Raw genomic sequence first — 24981 nt, forward strand, 5'->3', positions numbered from 1 at the left:
AACAGGTACAGATAAAAAGGAGAAATATGCCCATCGTGTTCACATACTTCACATCTACTGGGGACCCAGATATAACTTTGAAATGGCACACTTTACTTTGTGGCAGAAGTTAAAATGATAAACAAAGTGCTCTAATACACCTTTAAAAATAAACTAAGGCACATCTACTGCACAGCATCCCTTCTTAAGCTTCTTGGTGGGGACCACAAAGATATTATGGTTGGGAAATGGAAGCTAAAATCTGCTAAACTGCTAAAATTAGGAAGCTACGGTTCTTGTGGACACCTTCTTCTTAATACACCTCAAATTCACTTTTGCTTCTCTTAAAAGTTGACTGTTGGTGATGTATGGATTCGGTAATGATGATGAGCATAATATTCCAATTTTTGTGGCTTTGAGCCCAACAAGTGTCATAAGTGGAGAGGCCCCCAAACCAGTAAGTCTTGTTTAAGATACAATAACAATTATTATTTTTCCTTCATTGTCTATAAACATCATGTAACAGGTTCCAGGACAAAGCACTGTCAGTGGTACATTGGGATCACACGTTCACCAGCTTACCCAACGCAATCACAGGCAAACTGTTTGCACTGCAGGATTTTCGGGTCAAGTTGAGTGGTTAGCCAACATTGCAATAATAGCAGATAGAATTGTTTAGGGGCTCCCTTGGACAATCAGAATCTTTCTGGTCCATGACTCAGCAACATGGGATAATGCGCCCTCTAAAATATGATACAAACTGGACCATTCTTTGATTAGGCCCAGGCTTACGTGTTTGCATAGGTTTAAGGTTTTTCATCACAAAAGGGAAATCTCAGTCAGTAGTGAATTTAGTCACTAGAAGCTATTTTCCTTAATGTAAGGGAAGGTTTCTATGTTTTTAATAAGAGAAAACAATGCAGATGCATTATGAACAAAATGAACAAATAAAAAAAAAACTGGCCAATATGTTTCTTCCAAACCAGTAGGGCAATAGGAAATAAAAATGCTACTTATTCAGTTGGGATGTATTATCTCCATTACCATGGAAGCAATCCCCTTACGATTTATAAGAAAGAACACAGGAACAATCCTGAATTACTGCTAATACTGCAAGAATCTAAGGTTATTATTCAGCAGATGACCAAGGTTTTTGTGGACTGAACACTGAGGAAGGATTACATCTAACCATCTCCTTAAGAATTTGGTAACACCTATTCTTTATGCAATATAGGAATGGGGTTTGCAATATATTGCATCAGAGAACACAATTGATTGTTGTATTTGAAACAATTAAGGGTTAGCTGTCTACCATGCAATGGAAAATCCAACTTTGTAAATATTTCACAATGTGTAGGATAAAATAGCCATTGATCCAGAATATATTTCTTTCTCCTTTCTTTTCGTAATGAAATTAATAGACTGATGGTGAAGTACAGAGGAAAATTCTTTTCATAAGTGAATCTAAATAGAAGTACCTTTTAAAAATACTAGAAATGCATCAGGCTCAGCAATCTGTTCTGTTGCCTTATGGATGATGATATTTCCATATGGATTTTTGATGGATTTTGTAAACATAAGAAAATTAAATATGAATTTGTTTTTGTAACAAATCTATCTTTTCTGCGTGATGACCCCACATTTTTACTTTTTTCTTGAACTTATTATTGCTGGCATAAAACTCTGTGCATTTACCTTCACTTTACAGGAGTAAAGTGCCTGTGCCCCCCTTTAAACATGGTTAAATGGGCTTTGCCCTGATTTACATATTTAACTTTTCTATAGGACCCTTATATATGGCGTGGAAAATGCACCCTATCCTGACAGTTAAATGCCACATGTGGACCTCAAAACATATTGTGACATTGACAGGGTTGACCTGTAAAACATAGCGTTAGGCCTACCATGAGTAGCCGGAATGCAGAAGCATAAATACCTACTGTCAAACTTCCCAAAGTAACCCTTTTTGACAGGTAGAAAAATAGTCTTTCAAATATTAACAATTTATTCCTAAGTACACCTTGTTGCCGACAAGGTAAGGTGCCTGATGCGTAGAAGTGGAGCATGTATGAAATTAAAGTTGCCGTGTTCTTCCAGTGACTAGACCCCAAAAGCTGTTTTCACTGATAGGTGTGTAGATAGATCCTAGAAAATGTCAAAGTATAGATAATAAACTTTAGTCGGCAACTTTTGACAAAACATATGTAACATATTCATTCAAAGTCTATTTTTCATATTTATTAAAAGCCCAATTCATTGTATAAGTTAGATATTTAATATATATTTGGAAAAGTACCTTTTAGAAAGTCACCTTTTCCTTGCCTCAAGCTCCTGGAGGCTAATTTGCATTAGCTTATCACCAGTTTCCCAGCCTGTGCTTGCCCTTAATAGGTATGAAAATTGCTTCCAGAGCAGAACACTAGCTTAGGCCTGGTGACAGGTTTTACTAGGTGTGGGACATGAAATCCCTATCAGTGCAGGAAGGACAATGGGTTAGGGCTAAGAAATTCATTAAGTTGAAAGGGGCAGATGTGAAGCCTGTCCGTTCGTAGTTTAATGTGAGAGTAGGCCTGAAGAAGTGAAAGCTTTTTCCCCAAAAGGCCACATTAACCATGCTTGCCAGCAGGAGGGAGGCTATTAGCAGAACCACTTTTGATTGGACACAAGGAAGGGGCCTTCTCATTTCCCTAAACATGCGCCTGATTGGCACACACACTCCCACCAAGGGCACTAGGCCTTTTCTGTCTTGGATTTTCCTTAGAATGATACAATATGTGTTAGTTTGCAGTAAAACTAACAGGATGTGCTGCAAAAGTAGGGAGGGTTGTCCCCATGAACTTTTTTCCCATTGCTTAGGGAGTGTCTAAGAATCACCCCCACCAATTGGCTAGTACAAACCATAAATGTAGTACCCCAAAGAAACTTCTTTAGAACACATTCTGTACCTGTCGAAGATAAGATCAGAAGAGGACTTTATGGGCTGTCTTTCACCAGAACGGAGACCTGTAGGACTGGATCTGCTCCCATTTGTGACTAGGACAAAAATGTAGGCTTTAAGGGTCAGTTGCCTGACCTCTTTTGCATCTACAGTGACACGACAAGCTGCAAGAGGCCTTTTTCCTAAAGTGACCACTTGGTCAGTACCAACTGGAGCTGAACTGGACCTTGCTGGTGACCTCTGCTAGATGAGCCCAGGCCCTTAAGAAGAGCCCAAAGGTCATGGGAGCCTTAGAAGTGACTCAGAGGAGCTACTCCTGAAACACTGAAAAATTGGGACTTCCAAGACCTCCAGAGCTGTAGTGAGAGCTTGCGGCAAAGGCATGTGATTTAGAGAAAACTTTGTTGGACAAAGCTTCAGGCTTGCCACCGCTGGAGGATTTTGGTCTCCATAAAATGACTAAGTTAGAAGGTGAAAACGTTGATCTGGATAAACCTGCTTGGCGCATCTGACTCACTCTCCATTATGGGCCACCTAAAATCATTTTTAGGTTCCTGTCTATCACTTTCACAGACTATCAATGGCACTTAGCACTCTTGCACTATTTTCACTTTAAACAACTTCAACATGTATATCTCCAGTTCCCTTTATTGGATTTTTGTTGTTTTGATGTTATTATTTTTATTTAAGTTTACTCTGGTTCTAATTCAGTTTTATAATGTTATTGTTTAGGGTTTTACTTTATTGCTGTGTGGGTACTGCAGAAATACTTTACACATTGCCCTAAGTTAACTCTATCTGTTGTTGTGTGCCATAGCTACCAGAGAATTGAACTCAGATTAATTTAGTGACTTTGGGTTTCACCTTGACCAATTAGTGTTATTCTTCATTAAGGTGGGTGACCACCCACACCAAATAATAATTCACTTTCTTACAGTTTTTAACTAATCTCCATGTCATGGGTGGTTCCTTGTTTGATACAGGAAAAACATCAAGGTCAGAGAGAAGAGTTTTTTTTCTGCAGGTGCCTGGTAACAGTTTAAAAATTCACTATGTTGTCATGTAGGGTCATGCAGGGAAAATGGACAACATCAACCTTGTGAAATAGTCAGCTGTTGAGCAAGATATCTGTCTCCTCTCAGTTAAGAGGTCATTTGGGGCTCAAGAAAGAGTTCTCACTTAGTGATGAGGCAGAGTAGAGGACACCTGCTCACAGAATGAAGGTTTAAATGGGGTAGGTCTGATGTGGCAACGGCTCAAATGGTTTACCAGCATCTCTTTATGATTCTGAACCTTTTCACTTGGCAGTGTGGTTTTTCCCACTACAAAATGCAGGTTACTTCTCACTAGGCCCCATCAACTTGGAACTGTTCTATTCCCTGTCCGTTACACCATGTAATTATAGACATTGCTGGACTTGGCGGTGATGTATTAATTCTCCCTTCTATTGGAACACCTTGAATCATGGGCTACTGAGAAAACCGTTTTCCATGGTGTCAAACAGGCTTATTAGCTGGCAGCGGACCATGGAAAATTAGCTACCCTCTCAATGCTAGGCCATCATCACACACAAGCTGGTAGTGTCTCGCTGTATGCCTGTTTTATTGATGCTAAAACAGCCTTTGGAGGCACTGATCGAGTCAGAGCATTAAGCAGCCTAGATTCTTGGGAAGTACCAGTACAAATAATCGCTAAAAGCAATTCGTACTTTATATAGAGGAATCTGGATCAAAGTTAACACATCAATTTTAAAACCATTATTAATTGTTGAGATTACATTAGCCTGCCTCTGGGCTAGACTTAAAAACTGTTGTCTGCAAGTCTTGGGATTATGAAAGTGAAGCCTGGCTCACGTTTTATGCTGTTGTCCAGCCTTTTTAATTGCCAAAAGATCAAAGTAAAGTCCTCTCAGCGTGGATTCACACATCATGTTGCCAACTTACATTGTTTCAGTAGCTTCAACAAGCAACTAGCTAGCGGCTTTCGCACATTTATCACAAGAGCTCCAAATACAATGTTGTGTTGGTGCAAGTAATAAACCTTATAATTAATCTATTAAAATAGAACTGTCAGTGTCTGATGACTTTGACTAATACGTTTTTGCTTCTCTGTACGATGGGCAGGTTTGTGGAGTATAAAGCTTTATTTCAGTCTCCTTCAAATGCCAAGTCAGTTCACTTTAGGATACCTAAAGGCACCTAAACGTAGGTATCTAGATGCCAACAAAAATCCTGCCTCCCTCAGACTAAAATTATAAGAGGGAGATTTTAAGATGATTTCTAAACTTTTTAGTGCATGGTTCTGTCCTTAGTTCCAAAGGGATGCAATTCGACCACTTTACCTCAAGATCCTGATCTGTTTCCACTGAGCGTGGATCTGCTGAAGCAATGTGAAACCAACAACACCTGGTTCTGTGACCTCAAACACCTCCCTGGAATATAAGGTACTAGCCCAATGGCAGAAGTATTGATATGTGCATGATAGATTGATCTGAGAAGCACTACTACAACTCTGAATTTCCCCCGTTCAGGAGCCAGTGTAACCTGATATCACATGGTGAGGTGTTATCTAAAAAGCACTAGGGATTTTACTTCTTTGTACAATTCAATCTCTCCATTCCCGATGGGCATGGTTTGGAGGGAGGCAAGCAACATTTTCAGTACAGCCCTCTTTCCGGTGGAAGCTATTTAGGTTTACAGCTACTGAGAACCAGCCAGCTCTCATTCATCCAGTTGTGGAAAGTAAAATGCATACTGCAAATCTTGTTTAATTTGTTTGAGGCATATACATTGTAACACACATTTTTATATTTTAGGGGAATTTGACTTGTTTGCTGATTGCATTTACCGATTTTATTCATGGGTTTTATGAAGCATTGTAAACATTTTTATGAACTGTTGTACCTAACAACCTTGGCGCGGATTTTTCTTGAAACTTTTTGCCTTCCATAATCCTGGTTTTGCTAACTTTGTTTTTGCTGACTTTAGGAGTCTTCACACTTTACCACTGCTAACCAGTGCTAAAGTGCTTGTGCTCTCTCCTTTAAACATGATGACATTGGATTACACCCAGTTGCCACATTTAATTTATTTGTAAGTCCCAAGTAAAGCGGTACTACATGTACCCAGGGCCTATAAATTAAAGTTACTAGTGAGCCTGCAGCACTTATTGCGCCACCCACTTATGTGGCCTTATAAAACATGCCTCAGGACTGCCATTACAGCCTGTGTGTGTGGTCCTAAACTGAAATTTTGATCTGGCAAGATAAATCGTACGGTTCTACCCTCGAGGATCCGCAGGGCAGCGGTGAGGTTAACCGGCTTTTAGGCTCTTGGTCGCAGTGAGTATATGCGCGGCGACATTGCTGAATGTTGACCGATCTCCAATGGGGCGTTTTTTTACCGATAGCAGTCCAGGCTTTGGTAATCAAGGAACACGTTTCTTTTGTCCCCCCCATGTCGCTACCTAGACAAACTCGGATGTCCAGCCTGTCCCCGGTTATCCTATGAGGCACAGTCTACTCGTTGCACGAGTGAGCTCTTTCCCTTGCTTTTCTCATAGCGATCGCTATTTTTAAATTCTGATCAGATTAACTCATTTTTCAATTATAGCTCACCAATGAATAGTGAGCCCTTGTCCACTGCATGAGAATGCGTGACAGTGGTATGATTTAAAACTAATTACACAGGTGCTATAGATAGTGTACGGTTGGCACGTGTGTCATATAGCACAACTTGACCCTGGTTGTAATTTACATTGATAGAAGTGTGCAATATACTCATAGTAGCACACCATTGCATTCAGCAATTGAGTGGGGTGATTGATTCTTTCACCACATCCTTAATTTATAATGGGGACTAAGATGAAGCACTAGATACCGTGGAAACCACGTTACAGGCACGTATTTGAATGTTTGTTTTCTTGTTGTTTCCTTCCACAGGTTTTTCCCATTTGACTCCATACCCTGGAAGTCCATCTGCCTGGCTGTGATTTTACAGCTAGTGCCTGAGAGCCTAGGGTTGGGTGCACCTTAGCGTGTGCATACCGCCCAGTCTCTCTTTTTAATACCCCTTTTTTGGTCCTGACGAAAACCTGGAAATCCCTCGCACAGGTTGAAACATGTAGACCCAAACACCCCACACATAGATATAGTTGGTCAATTTAACCTACTCCAGTATCTAACCTTTGTTTTTAATATTGTCCAGTACCTTCAGATTAAAGTTTTATTGAAGGTATACTGCGCCAATTTTTAACATCACTTTTTGTATCACACCCAAAAATCAACCCGCTCCACTGTAATTCAGGTGTTGCAGCACACCCGGATGGCACTCGGCTTTCCGGGTGGGACCCCAATGATGAAGCATGTCACCAACTAGGTTGGTGAGTGAGGGGTCTTTTAAAACAAGGAACATTTTCCTTGTGCCTTCATCCTTTCCCCCAACTCCATTGTAACCATCATCCGGTTCACTGGTGATACTCCTCCCACTTTTGTTTATATATTCCAAGGTCTAGGGGACCAGGAGTACCTCCCTCCACTTTGTGGAGAAACCCTTTCTCTCCTATTGTTTTTTGACAAGATAAATCTCTTGCCAGACCTAAACCTTCATTTTTAATACATATGTCACAGCTAGGGTAGGCCCTAAACAGTCCAGCGGGCAGGGTGCAGTGTATTCAAAATGTTGGACATATGCTTTTAAGTTTTACATGTCTTGGTAGTGAAAAACTCATAAATTTGTTTTTCACTAATGTAAGGCCTAACTCTCTCATAGGATAGGATGGAGTTCCCTGATTACATTAAATAAAAGGTAACTTCCAGTTGGGAGCATATAGGAATGTTGAGTATGGTGTCAATAGAATAGTAATATAAACCCTCTTTAATGGTCAAGTCGGAATTCTGAAAATGGCACTTTCAGAAAGTGAGTATTTTCTTGTGCCAAATATTTGGTGCCTGCAGCCTACATCCTGGGTCACATGACTAGGTGTAGCTGGCAGTTGGTCTTTGTGTTTTGCTCCCAGACAGTGAGCCTGCCCTATCTTTTTAAGCGTGGAGACTCCGCAGCTGTAAAGATACTACTAGTACAATACCTTTGAGAATAGCAATTGTGAACTTACACAAAAATGTAAGTTTGCGTTTGTGAATTAAGCCATTTCTATGTAATATTTTTTACTTTTGAGTCCTTTGTCCAATACACAACCAATATGAAATAAAGAATTTTGTGAATACAACTAGGCAGCCTCACGATGTCCAGCATGGCTTCTGGACTCGGGCCCTGTTTACAAGAAACAAATGCAGAGCCGCGCTTCAAGCCATTTTGCTACGCTGCATTAGTTTTGAAGCACAGGGATGCAACATATTTACCACAATATGTCGCATCTCCCAGGCATATTAGGGGCTGCGCTCTTAGTGGCTTCCTGGTTCATCTATCTGGTACTGTGGACTTTTTTGTTTGTTCGTTGGCGCCTTGATGCCCCTTGGGGCTAAGTTTTGCGTGGTATAAAAATGCTATTCATTCATTCATTCATCTCTGTGCTTTCCCCTTTGCTGGCGCACAAACTGCTGCCATGCGTCGGCGCAGGCACCGTTGCATCATAGTGCAAGGATGCCTGCGTCATGGAGAGATTGTTTTTGTGCAGGAAGGGGCACCTTCCTGCACAAAAACAATCAATTGAGGTGATTTCCTCTTCCAATCCGTACTGTAGAATGCAGCAAGCATTGAAAGAGGAAAAAAACGAGGAGAAATCAAAATATTTCTCCTCATTGCGCCTCGCTACACCACCCCTGGGGTGGCGTAGCATTCTGATGCATTTCCAGGTTTACGATTGCTCGTAAATCTGGAAATGCACCAGTGGACATGATTTGTGCGTGGGAACACACACAGCAACACCCATGTCACGCCCCTAACACGCAAAGTGTTACGTGAAAAGGGGCGATATTTACAAGCACATATAAAGCCACGCAGGATGGCTTTACGTTTACTTGTAAATATCATGCAGCAGGTTGCTCCGCCGTGCTTCATGTGACGCACCAATGGCACAAGGGGCTTGGAAATTAGCCCCTCAATCTTTTCTCAACCAGGAAAAGCCAGTTGCTTGGCCTTGATCCTGTGGTGTACGGTGAAAACAGACTTTTAGCTGTGCACACCTTCCCACACAGCATCAGCCCTTGCTTGAGGACAGTCTCTTTATCCTGATCTATAAAGAGATGCAATGTGTCTTTGAATTAAGTAAGCATTTTTTGTTGTGGTTGTATGAAATTGAATTTTAAAATAAGATTTTTTTACATTAAAATTATTGTTTACATTTGATTTTCAGGAACACTTTCAGCAGATGGCCAAGTCTCGCACAATTAAAGCAGAATCATGGAGAAGGGAAAAGTGTCAAAGGGAGCCAAATGATGCAACACTAATACCCTGTCTTACTATGAATGCAGATGTAACACCCCACTACTATTGCCCTGAGTAAGTGAAGTTATGGTAGATGAAATGTTCAAAGTTGTTAGATCAGCGACTTATAAATGTTATAAAAACATCATCAACATCCTATGAAAAATGTCAGTTAAAGATACTGTAAGGGTTAGGTTTAAAAACCTACATTTTGAGGTGTTTATCCTGGCCAAGAGCAGTGGCTAACCTGCTGAGCTGAGTTCCCAGGTTCCGTTCCCATAAATCCGTTCTTTCCCTGCTTTGCTGATCTGGAAAGCATGACCCCTTTGGTAAACACTGTTGATTCCTGGAATGACAAATTTTGTCGAGAAGCCATGACTTGAAACCATTAAGAAATGGTTCCACCTCCATGGGGCCTACACTCAAGGATGCTTGACACTGAAATCTAGGGTACCTGCTTTCAGCATTGGACATAGCCTAAAGCTGGAAGCACTGGGCTGCGACTGGGATATCCATGTTTGAGATGACTGGCAATGTGCTGCTCCAGGACCTGGTGCTCAGGAAACATTAGCGTCACATGCATGAGGGAGCCTAAGATGGCTTCTAGCCAAAGCGCTGGGCCGAGATTTGAGGACTGCTCTGCCCCTGCACAGCAACAGACTCCCCAGGGGGCAAAAACTGTCTGCTTTACATAACCTTTTCATCCACCCCTGAAGATGGAAGACTGTTTTCCTAGGGGGGGATTGGCAACCTGGAGCCTATGATCATTTGTTCTGATAGTGTGGGGGAGGGTGGTGAAAATTATTCTAGTGCACCTACTTGAATACCAACATGTACTCAAACACATACCTGATGGGTCCTGCAGTGACTTTTCTCACAAATGTTAATGTATTATGGTATATTCTATTTCCAGTTCTCTTAAAGTTTTTGAGTATTCTTGGAGCGTTGACATGATATTTATATCTATGATCAAGGTTAATTCAAAATTAGTTCATAGAGCATATAATTATACTTCTAGCTCCACTCAAATGTTCCCAAACCTATTTGACTTCTTCCTAATATAGAATCCATGGTAAAGTAGATTGAGGTCGCTGTAACATTGGGCCTTTTACTTAAATATATCTAGTTGCTCCTTTAAGGGTTTTAGTTATTTGTTTAAGCAGCACCACGGCAATGGAATGTATATGTGTGGCCAGCAAGTGAGTTGCACCTGACTAGATCAAGCTGATGAATGGGACATTTCCTTCCCCTGAATAATCTTATCTTTATTCATCTTTCTGGAGATTATTCTTGATTTTACACTGGCGACGCTAGTCTGAAACCAACCCTGCATATCCAGCACTTCATTTTCTTTATGCATTTGTCTCAACATCAAATAATTTGCAGAATCTACAGTCTTCAGCTCTGTTCTACAAAGAAACAAACTACTTTCATGTGAGTAATATTTTCCAACAACTCATCGCCACATGCCTCACTCTGACAAACTTTAAATTTGGAGGTTTAAGGGTTGGGAGGCTTCGATGTGGGCTCTTTTAGAGTGTGTGAAAAACATTTAGTCACTGTCTCAGTTGACTCTCCTCAAGTTTCTTCATTATTGTAGTAACAGTAGCACCTGGTGGAATCTGGTCTATTCTGTGCCTTTGAACTACCTCCCCTACATTGTTTTGAAAATTAACATCCATGGAGTGGTGGTATCTACGTTTTAAACAAAAAAGGTTTCTGTTTCCAGATACCCAAGAGCCTAGCTCAAAGAAGTAGTACAGTCAGCACACACTGGGGTTGACCGTGAGACATATGTTAATGTGTGTAAAAAGGGAGAAATGCTCCTTTTTTTAGGTGTCTACGTTTTAAACAGCTACTGGTGATTGGCAAAGCTTGATTTAACGACTTAAAAAAAAATCTACATTTGGGGCTGTTTTCTGTGCATGTTGGATATTCAACGCGCTGTTGAGGGTCTTGTTTGTGCGTGATTTGAAACTCGCTTGCTCTTAGTCAACTGTTGTCTTCCTGGCGCTCAGCTTCAACTTTATCGTGTGAACATATTAAAGATCAACAATTCATCCAACCGCCTCTTTCTTCTTGTTGACTTACCCATTGCCATGTCACCCTTGGATTCCATTTGTACCCCATCAGGAACCTTCCTCTTCGGAGTTCGCTTCCCTGGACTTCTGTGAGCCCGTCATTCCGTTGCGCTGCGTACGTGCATAACGTAAGCGCCATTTAAAAAAAAAATTATTAACAGTATTTATGTGAGCGGATTTATAGCGGACAAATTTTCAGTCATCAGGGGATTTCAATAAAACGTTTTCAAGTAAGAAGTTTTCCTCAAGGGAGATATCAAGGAGCACATCAAGAAGACCTAAAGTTTTCTTTCGTCTTGGAATTGCTCGTAGAAATGCTAACTTTTTACATTATCCTACAGCGCCATTAACACTTCCAAGTAAGAAATATTCTTTTAAAAGAATAAAGGAAAGAACATCTTTAAAGACTTAGGGCTAGATGTAAGTAAATCAGATTTACCGATTCATAAATACCAAATTTTTACCGATTCGGTATTCATGAATCGGTAAATCTGATGTAGGTAATTATTCGGTAACAAATACCGAATCGGTAGGATTCGGTATTTACCGATTCGGTAATAACCAAATCGGTAAAAATACCGAATTGCCAATGGGGACAGGGTGTCACTTTGACACCCTGTTGCACCCCTGTTTCTGGCTTGTGTGCCATGTGACACACATACAAGGGCATGTATGTGTGTCACATGGCACAGGCACATGGGCACAGGTGTACATGCACAGATGTGCATGTACACAGGAATTCGTTATTTACCATGGAATAGTATTCCATGGTAAATAACGATTTGGTAAGGGCCTGTGGCACTGATTACAGTGCCACCTACATATTGATTTACAGAATCGGTAAATTTACCGAATCGGTATTTTACCGATTCTGTAAATTTACCGAATCGGTAAATTTACTGATTCTGTAAATCAAAGGCCCCCTACATTACAAAACCCAAATACCGGTCGGTAACGGCCGAAATCGGCCGTTACCGGCCGGTATTTGGTCTCCTACATCTGGCCCTTGAAGATTTAATTTCACTTTGGAATCACTCGTAGGAACGCTTCGTGTAATACTATCCTACACCGCCATCTAGTGTTTTTTTTTGTTGTTAACATTTTCATTCATTCTTTAAAGCGTTTTCTTAATAATTTTCCTTTTTAGCTGGAAATATGAGTTGAAGACTATGGAGTTTGCGAACACTATTTTCGTATTTTAGAGTGTTAATTTAACTTACATGCTCTAAGTCTTATAAATTCATATTACTTACCTCTTAACTTGTAAGAATGCAGAATGTCGCCACACCATCTTTTTCCTTTCATCACCAGGAGATCCACCTATAAAGTGGCAGAAGTGGAAAAAGGTGTTTGAAAGGTACGCTAAGGTGTGTGGTACCAACTTAAGTGCAGAACGAAGAACTGCACTCTTGCTACACTGTATAGGGTCCGAAGTGCAGGAAGTGTTTGATCACCTTCCAGATGTAAATGATCAAACATTGAATGAGTATGAAATATGCATTCTAAAGTTGGACAAACATTACTTACCTAAAGTAAGCACCATCCTTGAGAGATACCATTTTGGGCGCAGAACCCAAAATGAAGGTGAAACCGTAGAGAACTATATCACAGCTTTAAGGAAATGGGGCTATTCTTGAAAATGTGATGCTTTGCTTGAAGAGAGAATTAGGGACCAATTTATGCTTGGTTGCAAAATACAGAAGGTGAGAGATGATATCTGGCAAAAAGATGATCCCACCCTAGAAGAAGTGATTAACATAGCTAAGCAAATTGAACACTCATTAAAGTGCATTGAGATAATCACAAAACATGAAAATAAAAGTGATGTTATACATGAAGTTAAGACCTCTTCCAATGGAAAAGGCTCTAAGAAAAATGTCAAACCGAGTTGTAGTGATTCACTTTTGAGTAAAAAGTCTAGTTTTCAAGGTAAATGCTCCGTTGTGGGAATTTTGGCCACTTAGCCAATGACAAGAAATGTCCTGCATTAAAACCACATGTAGTAATTGTAAGAAGGTTGGGCATTTCACCTCTGTTTGTCATGCAAAAAAGAAAAACGTAAAAGTGAGTTCAGTGTCTCGACAAATAATGTCAGAAAGTGATTCGAACTCAGATGTTGACTGTCGACAAATTGTATCACAAATGTCTGATAGTGATAAGAAAGGACTTTTTGACGAAATTCTTGTGGAAGGTGTCTACTCGTGTATTATTTGACTCTGGGGCAAAAATAACTATTGTACCAGACATTTTTACACTCATCATCTAGAGGGTAAGGTCAACATTGCTGATATCAAGCCTTATGCATATGGTGAAGAACCTATCAAACTCATTGGGTATTTCCAAGGTTTGATTGAATATAAAGGAAGATTCGTTTCTGGGAAGGTTTATGTTTCTCACAGAGGGGACTGCTGGTTCCACCAAAGTGACTAAGGGGTTGTGTTGGATCCCAACAGTAATCTCCCCATTTTATTACAAGAGAGACTAAGGGGCCCATTAGGATGTCGGGCGGATTGCCTCCGCCAGGGTAGCGGTGGCCACCGCCACCCTGGCGGAGGCAATCCGCCAGACATCCTTCCCTGCATTCCCCCCCGCCATATTACGATGGCGGAGGGGACCGCAGCGGTGGGAAACACCGCCCGCCTGTTTTCCGCCCCGGTCGCCTTGCGGCCGGGGCGGAAAAGGGATAACATGGTGGCGGTGTCTATCAGACACCGCCAGCCATATTAGCATGGGCATTTTTCAATGCCTTTCCCGCCACGGAAAGGCAGGTGGACTTCACTCTGGGGGCCCCTGTGGACCCCCAGAGTGAAGCACAGTAGGGGGGGTGCACACAGGGGTACCTATGTACCCCCCTGCATTTGCATAATGAAAGCAGCAGACACCGCGCGATGCCTGCCGCTTTCATCATGCAAATGCTGCAATGCATTTTCAGCATTGTGGCGGGTGGTGCAGAGAGCACCGCCGGCCACAATGCTGAAAATACAGGATGTGCCCGCCACTGTGGCGGGCACATCCTAATGGCACTCGCGGGATCCCCGCCCTTAAGGCGGGCGCTCCCGTTTGCCGATAGGGTGGCGGGTGGGCAAAGCCCGCCCGCCATCCTAATGTGCCCCTTAATGTGAATGAGATTAAGGGGAGTGAAAATGATATTTCGTACACTGAACATCTTAAAAGCTTGTTTCCCAGCGTTTTTAAAGACAAGCTAGGTTGTCTACGCGATTACACACATAAAATTAAATTGCTACCTGATACTGAACCAGTTGCTTGTAAAGTTCGAAGTGTACCTTTCTCAGTGCGGGAAGAAATGAAAAGTCAATTAGATAGGTTGAAGGATGAAGGCATTATCGAAGAGGTTGAAGGCACGCAGTGGCTGGCCCCAGTGGCGGTAGCCAGGAAATCTGACGGTACTCTGCGTTTATGCATAGACTTTTGCTCCCTCAACAAACAGGTCGTGGTGGACAGATATCTCCTCCGGAAAATCTCGGATATGCTCTTGTTACTAAAGGATGCCAAGATTTTCTCCACAGTAGACCTAAAGTCAGCCTACCATCAGATAGAGCTAGATGAGAGTTCCAGAGATCTAACCACATTCATCACCCCCTTTGGCAAGTTCAGGTTCCTTAGACTGCCTTTCGGTCTAGTTTCGGCAGCATCAGTTTTTCAGAGGGTTTTAGAGAAAGTGTTACGGAATCTAAGTGGTGTTAAGATATATCAGGACGATGTTTTAACTTTTGCTTGTTACAATGATGAACATGATAAAATATTGAAAGAAGTTTTAGGAAGATTCCGTAAAAATAATCTCACGGTTAAGTTAGAAAAATGTAAATTTAGGAAATCATCTGTTGATTATTTAGGTCACACCATTTCTGGTAAGGGTGTAGAACCTAAATGTGAATTAGTTGAGACTATTCAGAATTTAGCGTCTCCCACAAATGAGGAGGAAATTGTGAAAGTATGGGCATGACAGAGAACTACAGCAAATTTGAGGAAGGGTTTGCTGAGAAAACAGTTAACATAAGGAAATTGTTGTGCAAAGGTGTTGACTTCCATTGGTCTGCATTGTGCGAGAATGAATTTATTAATTTGAAAGATAGCTTGAAAAAGACACCAAAACTTAAGAGTTTTGATCCGTCATTGAAATCTGTGCTTATCACAGACGCAAGTGGGCTGGGTATGCTCAGACGTGAGTCCCAGGCTCTCCACACCACTGGAGTCAAGCTATCCAGGCTGAATGAAGGCTTATAGCCAGAAACCGGTCCTTGGATGCTTGATTCCGGTCTGGGAAAGACATGGCTTGGTAGTTCGGACTGGACTGTTCCCATGAGGCACAGGGTCAGAGCTGATTTGCATATAGCCAGTGTCTAACCCAGGGTGGTGTGGAGTGCAAAAAAACGATGGATTTAGGCCCAGATCATTGTACTGGGGTGAATGTATGACATTGTTCTACATTCTGTCCATCAACTGTGTTTTTTGCAATTTTCACCCCGAGTGGGCTGGGTATGCTCAGACGTGAGTCCCAGGCTCTCCACACCACTGGAGTCAAGCTATCCAGGCTGAATGAAGGCTGATAGCCAGAAACCGGTCCTTGGATGTTTGATTCCGGTCTGGGAAAGACATGGCTTGGTAGTTCGGACTGGACTGTTCCCATGAGGCACAGGGTCAGAGCTGATTTGCATATAGCCAGTGTCTAACCCAGGGTGGTGTGGAGTGCAAAAAAAACGATGGATTTAGGCCCAGATCATTGTACTGGGGTGAATGTATGACATTGTTCTACATTCTGTCCATCAACTGTGTTTTTTGCAATTTTCACCCCGAGTGGGCTGGGTATGCTCAGACGTGAGTCCCAGGCTCTCCACACCACTGGAGTCAAGCTATCCAGGCTGAATGAAGGCTGATAGCCAGAAACCGGTCCTTGGATGCTTGATTCCGGTCTGGGAAAGACATGGCTTGGTAGTTCGGACTGGACTGTTCCCATGAGGCACAGGGTCAGAGCTGATTTGCATATAGCCAGTGTCTAACCCAGGGTGGTGTGGAGTGCAAAAAAACGATGGATTTAGGCCCAGATCATTGTACTGGGGTGAATGTATGACATTGTTCTACATTCTGTCCATCAACTGTGTTTTTTGCAATTTTCACCCCGAGTGGGCTGGGTATGCTCAGACGTGAGTCCAAGGCTCTCCACACCACTGGAGTCAAGCTATCCAGGCTGAATGAAGGCTGATAGCCAGAAACCGGTCCTTGGATGCTTGATTCAGGTCTGGGAAAGACATGGCTTGGTAGTTCGGCCTGGACTGTTCCCATGAGGCACAGGGTCAGAGCTGATTTGCATATAGCCAGTGTCTAACCCAGGGTGGTGTGGAGTGCAAAAAAACGATGGATTTAGGCCCAGATCCTTGTACTGGGGTGAATGTATGACATTGTTCTACATTCTGTCCATCAACTGTGTTTTTTGCAGTCTTACAGCAAGAGCATGGTGAGAAAGTGTAGGTTATTTTGTTTCTCTATCGCAGTTTGAAAGGTGCAGAGCTTTGGTACTCAGTGATAGAGAGGGAGGCTTTGGCAGTTCATTGGGCCATCAAGAAGCTCAAAATCTTACTATGGGGTACCAAATTTCTGGTAAGAAGCGATCACAAACCCTTGTGTGAAGTCAAAGTCAAAGTTTTTTATTTGCTTTGGTACTCAACTGAGGACCACAAATTTAAAGACAGTTTACAAAAAAATAGCATAAACATCAATATAGTATTAAAAAAGATTTTAAAAATTTATAGAAATTATAGCAGACCCATTCGTCAGTCGGTTGTTTACATAATACTAGTAAGTTGTTTACTGTAGTAATATTGCATTTCTGATATATCGGCTCAAGATATCTTGCCCGCGCTTTAACTACACTTGCGTGTGGACAAACAAATAGGATGTGCACAATGTCTTGATCACCACCTAGACAGAGGTTACAAATAGGGGAGTCTCCTGGTGACCATTTGGATGTAAAGGCGGAAACAGGGAGGATGCCTAAGCGCAGCATAGCTATGGACCTTCTTGCTCCATGTGTAAGGCAAAGCCCCAAATATGGCCGTAATTGCTTATATTCCAACGACTCTATGTAAGTTTTATATGTAGATAACTTACTACAATGCATAAAGTCGAGATCATAACTTAATCTTGGGGTGAAGCATTTCAAAAAAAAGTTTTAACTGGGGTTTTGTCCATGATAACAGAATATCTTTAGTAAGGTTCGCTATTTTAAATGCTTCAGACATATTCTTGGAAAAGTTAAGTTGTCGAGAATCTGTTTTAAATATCTCTGTCTTCAACAAGAATCTCAATGTTCCTTCTTTTGCATGCAAGATGTTGTATGCCCATCGAATGACATTTGCCACGGCTGTGGCATATGAGCTTGTTAGTGCAAATTCTAGTCTGAGAGCCTGTACCGATGTTGATGTAGAAACCTTTAGTATTCTTTTCAAGATCTTTCCTTCGGTAATGTCCATGAAAGACCATTGTTTTGTAGGTAAATGTTCAGTTGCATAAGACAAAACCGATGGTATTTTTACTTTGTATACTTTGAGCAATGAGGAGAAATGCCTATTTCCTGTGGCAGTATACAATCTAGAGAGTGCCCCAGCATGGATCTCAGATTTTTTCTTTAGATTGTTTATATGTTTAATATTTTGTAAGTTCTTGGTAAAAATCCTGCCAAGGTAAGTATATTCATCTACTTCCTCTACTCTTATCCCATCAAGATTCCAGCAATATTTAGCGCTTTTTTTTCGGCCAGAAAACGCTACCACTTTTGTTTTTGTTAAATTAGGGATTAAAAAATGATCCTTCGAAAAAACGTTTAAAGAATCCAGTACATTTTGGAGACCAAAAGGTGTGAGGTCTAACATAACTATATCATCTGCATATAGCAGCGCGTGTATGCTCTGAAAGGCAACCTTTGGAGGCAGGCTAGAGCATTGTTGTAAGTGTGATGGTAGATCGCTCAGATATAGTGAAAATAAGATTGGTGCAAGAAGGCATCCTTGCTTGAGACCATTCCAGGTATTAATTGGTTTCGTCAGACCTTTTTCACTTCCCATTTGTACCTGGGACCAGGTGTTCGTGTGTAACTTAATTATGATTTGCAATAAATTTTCAGAAATCCCCAGTCTTCTCAATTTTTTCCACAATGTTGGTCTATCAACGCGATCAAACGCAGTGGAATAGTCTATAAATGCAGCATACACTGATTGTGATTTCCTCCTAATGTATTTGTCAAGAATAGTCTGAAGAATTGAGATATTATCTGTTACTGAGTGATTAGGACGAAAACCAGCTTGATGCATCGGTATTATTCCCTGCGAGAAGCACCAGTCTTTTAATCTGTCCAGTACCTCCGCAGCGAAAATTTTGCCTGTAGCGTCCATTAGTGCAATTTGGCGGTAATTACTAGCAACATTTTGGTTCCCTTTTTTGTATATGGGGATTATTGTACTTCCCTGCCATGATTTTGGTATTCTCCTGGTACAAAAAATAAGATTAAAAAGTGATGTTAACATCTGACTCCATTCCTTAGGGTTTGACTGCAGAACTTTGATCGGTATCAGATCAGGGCCTGACGCAGAAGTATTCCTGGCTTTTCTGATGTGATTTTCAATAGAAAATGCTGTACTTTTTTCTAATGGTATTAAGTTGCTTTCCAAACAGATTTCCACGGCATTACTATCAATTTCAGTTGAGTTTGCTTTGTATAGGTCAATGAGATAGGCTTCCCATTCCTGGGGTGGTACTGGTATGGCATATAATTTCTTTTTAGTTCCAGTTATTTTGGCTATCAAAGACCAGTATTTTCTTTGGTTGTATTGTTTCGCCGCCTCGCGAATGTCCACCCAGTTTTTGTCCTGTAGCATTCTTTTTTTTCTATTCTTATCTCTTCTCAGTTGATTTTTTAACTTATTTATCTCTTGCTGTATAGCAGGTGAGTAATTCAAGAATTGCCCTCGTATAAGTTTATTGAGTTTCCTCCTGTTTATATTTTCATTCAAGGTCTTATAGGTTTTATTTTTACGTGGTTTTTCCCTGTTAAGAAGAGATCTTTTGAGAATTGTCATAATACATTCGAAATTTATTATTTGATCTTCCTAGTGTATTTTGGTTAAAATATTATTTTGTAAAATCTTTCCGTTTATATAGTCTAGGGTCCCTGAATTCCAAAAGATTCGCCTCTGCTTATTATTGATTTCGATATTCCCATTGAGGTACATAGTTGGATTCGACAAGGAAGATTTTAGCGACCAACCAGTGTTTAGGCATAAGAGCGCGTGGTCGCTGTCTTCTGTAAAATTAATTTTCAAATGATGGAATGTGTCCGATATCTCTATACTACATATTAGATAATCAATGATGGAAAGGGATCCGTTTCCGCGCCTTGTATAAGATGCCGGTCTATCACCTTCTACGTAACCATTCAAGATTGACCCATTTATACTTGGGAGTAATGCTAATAACATTTTCCCTCTTTTGTCAGCGATTTTTCCTATTGGAAATATTGGGGTAGGTAAATCTATTGTCTCGTCTTCGTATGTTTTTGCCCATTTACCAATTTCAGTATTAGAAATGTTCCCATTCACGTCACCCACGATTAGATACGGAGTGTTAGCTCGTTCTTCGATTATCTTAGACATTGAATCTATGGTTTCTACAAAAATGGCATCTTGGGAGGTGCCTGGAGGAATGTACATGTTGAAAAACAGAAGGGCCTTTTTTTGGTCAGAATATTTATTTTTAGTATGACCTTGATGCATTGAAAATTATCAGATTTGGAATCGATTATTTCTTGAGACCATTGATGTTCCTCGCTTAAGAGAATAGCCAGACCTCCCTTGGCATGACCTCTGCTTGTTGCTATAGCCAGGATAGCATAGACGTAGTAACCCTTCTGTTTGAATGATTTTATTGCCCATGTTTCCTGTAGGGCTAAAATATCAGGGTTGTCTTTTAGTGCTATGTTCATTTTATTAGATAGCTTTCCGGCTATATTCCACGAGGTAATTTTTAAGCTGCTGTTAAACAGTGCATTGCGGTCGATGTACTTGTTTGTTGCTATTTAAGGCCTCAGATATCCAAGCCCAAGATTCTGTTGTTTTTCGGACCTCTTTTTCTTCTTGATATTGAGTCCATACATTCCTTTGACCGTTATTTATCTGAATTTTCAAAATATCCTTCCTAGAACTGATTCGCCCCAAATCAACATGATCAGAGATGTTTGTAGACCAGTTATTTGTTGGGGTATTCATAATAATGTTTTGAGTGCCAGTCGATTTGATTGTATAGTTCTTTAGTGGAAATATTTCTATGACATCATAGCCATATTTATGCAATATTTCTTTTTCCCTGACGATGATCCCAGGAACAACAGATGACCAGAAGGCTACTTTCGCAATTTTTCGATTTTCTTTTATAGGGAATGTGACTAAATCTATTTCTTTACTAGTGATGGATTGTAGCGTATAGATTTGTTGCAGCAAATTGATTATCCTTCCTCGATTTAACGGTAGATCATCAGTTGGGAAGAGTTCTTCAAACTGTAGATGTTTGGTCAAAGATTGGTCGCCACCAAGGGATAGCGTCTTATTAGTCCCGCTTTCTTTGTTTGTTTGATCAGTACTATTTTTTGTTCTGAAAGGTATGTATTCAGGAGCCTTATGATTCAATTGTTTTATGGGCAGTTTGTTTATTATTTCACTTCGTTCCTCTACCGAAGATTGTTTAATTGTTACTTTATCCAGAGGACCTTCCTCATTATTGTGGTCAACAATAGCGTTTTTGAATCTGATCTTTCTGGATTTCTTTTTATTAATTCTTCTTAGAGGCTTCCTATTTCTGATTTTTCCATTTGATTTTTTGTTACATTTCTTTTGGGAGGACTTTTCATCTCCAACCCCATCTGATACAGGTACGAGAGTAGTTTTTTGATTTCCTTTGTCGGTATCTTTTGTCATATTGGTATTCTTTACCACTGAGAAAATCGGATACTCTTTGGTTATCGATGAAGGTTCCTCTCTAAATAGTTTCTTTAGAGAATATATTCGGACCTCCTTGGGGTTTTCCTCGGTCTTAGTGTGAAATTGATGTACTGATTTTTGATCAGATGTTTGAGAACTATTGTCGCATTTATTTTGTGATTCAGGAGTTGAAGTTTTGGTTAAAAGGGACGATTTGGAGAGCTCCTTACTTTCCTCCTGAGTCTGTGTACTTTTTGTTAATTCAATATGTTCTCTGTTTTTTTTCTTTTCTTCTACCAAAAATTTCAGAATGCCAATTTGAACATCCAGAGTTTGATCCGAATTTTCTAAAATGTTACCTAAAAAAGAGAGGACAGATTCAAGTATTTCCTGTAATGTATAAAGAGCCTTTGAGATAGGTGTCACCGTATTAGTAGAGTTCATATTATTTGGAAGAAATGTATCCAGTGATGTATCCAGATCTATTTTGGAATCGAAGAGTTGTTCATGAGATTCAGTTTGTAGATTAACTGGATTTAATTGTATCTCAGAAATATTTTCCATCGGTTTTATACCGTTTGGGCAGAGATCCTCAATGTCCAAAAGATGATTTATTTGTTTTATCGGTGTGATGGTGATTAAATTTGAAGAATCAAGAATCGATGTTTGAGACTCCTGTGTTAAACGTAAAATCTGAGGTTGTGAATGAGAACCTAGATCACTTGAAATTGAGGTAGTCCGTGCATCCGTGGGAGGCAACTCAGAGGCCTCTTTTGGTGAAGTTTTGTCCATTATTGTGGACGATTCGCGAACAAGTGAACAAGATTGATTTTTAGGAGATAGAGCTAAGAAGTAATTGCTAATAGATGGGGTGCCGGTTAACTGACCTTGTTTTACTGCTTTAACTGAACTTTTTCTTACAGCTACCTCGGTACCCATTCTCTTCATAAAAATGGTACGAGATCTTAGTTTTTTGTATGCCATAAAAGATTGTCTCAGTCAAATAAAAAGTATATTGTTAATAGTTACCGTTATGGTATCAGATGAGGAATTTAGCAGTGTCGGTGGTCAGCAGGCAAGTACTTAAGAGGTGCCTTTCCGCAAGTTAGCTGGTTTCTCCTGGAAGCGAAGACTGTATAGTTAAGGAACGTTTTAATCCAGGTATCAGATACAGGTTAAAATAATTTAAAATGAAAGTGGGGTGGCCCGTCCCGTCCTTGTGCGCCCTTGGACGGCCTTAGACGGCCCGCCCTTTGCCCGGGCTTCGCCCGGCGCCCTCCCGCGCAGCGGGACTCTGTAGTTGAAAATATACTAACTGAAGAGGAAGGGGAGGAGCCTGCAGGGAGAGCGTCCCAGCTGCTGACGATTGGGAGTTGTGGGCGCTCCTGGGACTTTGAGTCCTGCGCCCACAACACGCTCGCAGCCCTGCAGGTCCCAGTACCCAAATTCACAGTTCAGGGAGTAGCGCTGTCAGAGGGTGGCCTCAAGCGACGCGGGACCCGCGCAGCGGGTACCGCTAGCAGTGATGATAAAGTAGTAGTAGAAGTGAAGGCAAGCTCACAGGAGCACAGCGAAGACACAGCGTCTGGACGGCAACAGCAAGTCAAATCAGTGCAGGAATCCGCTGAAACAGGTGAGAAAGCGGCTTAATACCGCGATTGACCAGCCAGGGGAGGAGCCTGCAGGGAGAGCGTCCCAGCTGCTGACGATTGGGAGTTGTGGGCGCTCCTGGGACTTTGAGTCCTGCGCCCACAACACGCTCGCAGCCCTGCAGGTCCCAGTACCCAAATTCACAGTTCAGGGAGTAGCGCTGTCAGAGGGTGGCCTCAAGCGACGCGGGACCCGCGCAGCGGGTACCGCTAGCAGTGATGATAAAGTAGTAGTAGAAGTGAAGGCAAGCTCACAGGAGCACAGCGAAGACACAGCGTCTGGACGGCAACAGCAAGTCAAATCAGTGCAGGAATCCGCTGAAACAGGTGAGAAAGCGGCTTAATACCGCGATTGACCAGCCAGGGGAGGAGCCTGCAGGGAGAGCGTCCCAGCTGCTGACGATTGGGAGTTGTGGGCGCTCCTGGGACTTTGAGTCCTGCGCCCACAACACGCTCGCAGCCCTGCAGGTCCCAGTACCCAAATTCACAGTTCAGGGAGTAGCGCTGTCAGAGGGTGGCCTCAAGCGACGCGGGACCCGCGCAGCGGGTACCGCTAGCAGTGATGATAAAGTAGTAGTAGAAGTGAAGGCAAGCTCACAGGAGCACAGCGAAGACACAGCGTCTGGACGGCAACAGCAAGTCAAATCAGTGCAGGAATCCCTTGTGTGAAGTGTTTAATAAGAAAGGCTTTGATGCTATTTCTAGCAGGATTTCCAAATGGATTGTGGGTCTGCAAGCTTATGATTTCAAAGTTGAATATCTGCCAGGGTTGCGAAACTGCATCGCTGCTACGCTCTCCTGATTGGTCAATCTAGAGGAAGGTGAAATGGACTCAAAGGAGGAAGACATGAATTAATGGGTATGTAATGTTCAACATGATGGGATGAAGGCGGACAAATGGTGCGAAGCATGTGAATCTGATGTAGAGTTTATGGAGTTACGCTCTTTGGTCAAAAAAGGTTGGTCATGCAAAACTGGTGGGAGTGTGGACGATTATTGGAATGTGAGGGATGAATTATCCTTAAGTGGAGGTTTGATATTTAGATTCCACCTAAGGTGTTGCGTGAGGAGTTGATAAATGTAGCCCATGAGGATCATCAGGGAATATCCAAGACTAAAGAAAGACTTAGGCTTAACTACTGGTGGCCAGAGATGGACATTCATGTTGAGAGAATTGTTGGAGACTGTTTGCAGTGTACCTAAAGTGAGAAATCCTAAAAAACTCTTGTACTCTTGTACTCTTTGATATGTTTTCAAGATGGCCAGAGATCAAGTTCACAAATAAGGATAATTTTGATTCCAGAAATGCTGTGAAATCTACGGCTGTCAAAGTAGGAGATTTGGTCACGATAAGGGCACCTGTGGGTAAGAAAACTTCGGCTTTATTTTCAAAACCCCACAAAATTGTCAAGATTTTAAGAAATGCGATAAAGACAGAAGACTCTCGCAAATTGAATTTAAATAGGGTGGTTGTATTGAAAAATGAAGCACTAATCAATGACAAAAAGAAGGTTGACACATGTAAGCCTAATACACATCTAATGTTCCTACTCCGATTCAAAGGGAATGTAAAAAAAATGTACCCTCCAGATTCAAAGACCTTGATATGAAGTTTTAAGATATGTTACACAGTATATTATATCTCTTTAATCTCTTGTTTTTTTTTATTGTATGGAAGGAAGGTGTGTAACATTGTGCCTTTTACTTAAATGTATCTAGTTGTTCCTTTAAGGGTTTTAGTTATTGTTTAAGCAGCACCATGGCAATGGAATGTATATGTGTGGCCAGCAAGTGAGTTGCACCTAACTCGATCAAGCTGATGGATGGGTACTTCCTTCTCCTGAATAAACTTATCTTTATTCATCTTTCTGGAGATTATTCTTGATTTTACAGTCGCTCTATGCTTTTTGCTATCTTTACCACTTTTTCAGGAGCCACATACTCTATATCATCATTTGTATCATCAAC

General features: G+C 41.3%; 1 protein-coding gene across 7 annotated transcripts in view; it reads left to right on the top strand.

Moving 5' to 3' along the window:
- The window catches only part of CC2D2B (coiled-coil and C2 domain containing 2B), a 1917855-nt gene that overhangs the window by 920846 nt on the left and 972028 nt on the right, over positions 1–24981 (top strand). For all 7 annotated transcript variants that reach the window (XM_078643430.1, XM_078643434.1, XM_078643435.1 and 4 more), the window contains one exon: positions 9230–9375. In XM_078643430.1, the coding sequence (XP_078499556.1) occupies positions 9230–9375 (146 nt within the window). The remainder of the gene's footprint in view (positions 1–9229; positions 9376–24981) is intronic.

This window comes from Lissotriton helveticus, chromosome 5_1 (genome assembly GCF_964261635.1).
Source record: "Lissotriton helveticus chromosome 5_1, aLisHel1.1, whole genome shotgun sequence".
Lineage (NCBI taxonomy): Eukaryota > Metazoa > Chordata > Amphibia > Caudata > Salamandridae > Lissotriton > Lissotriton helveticus.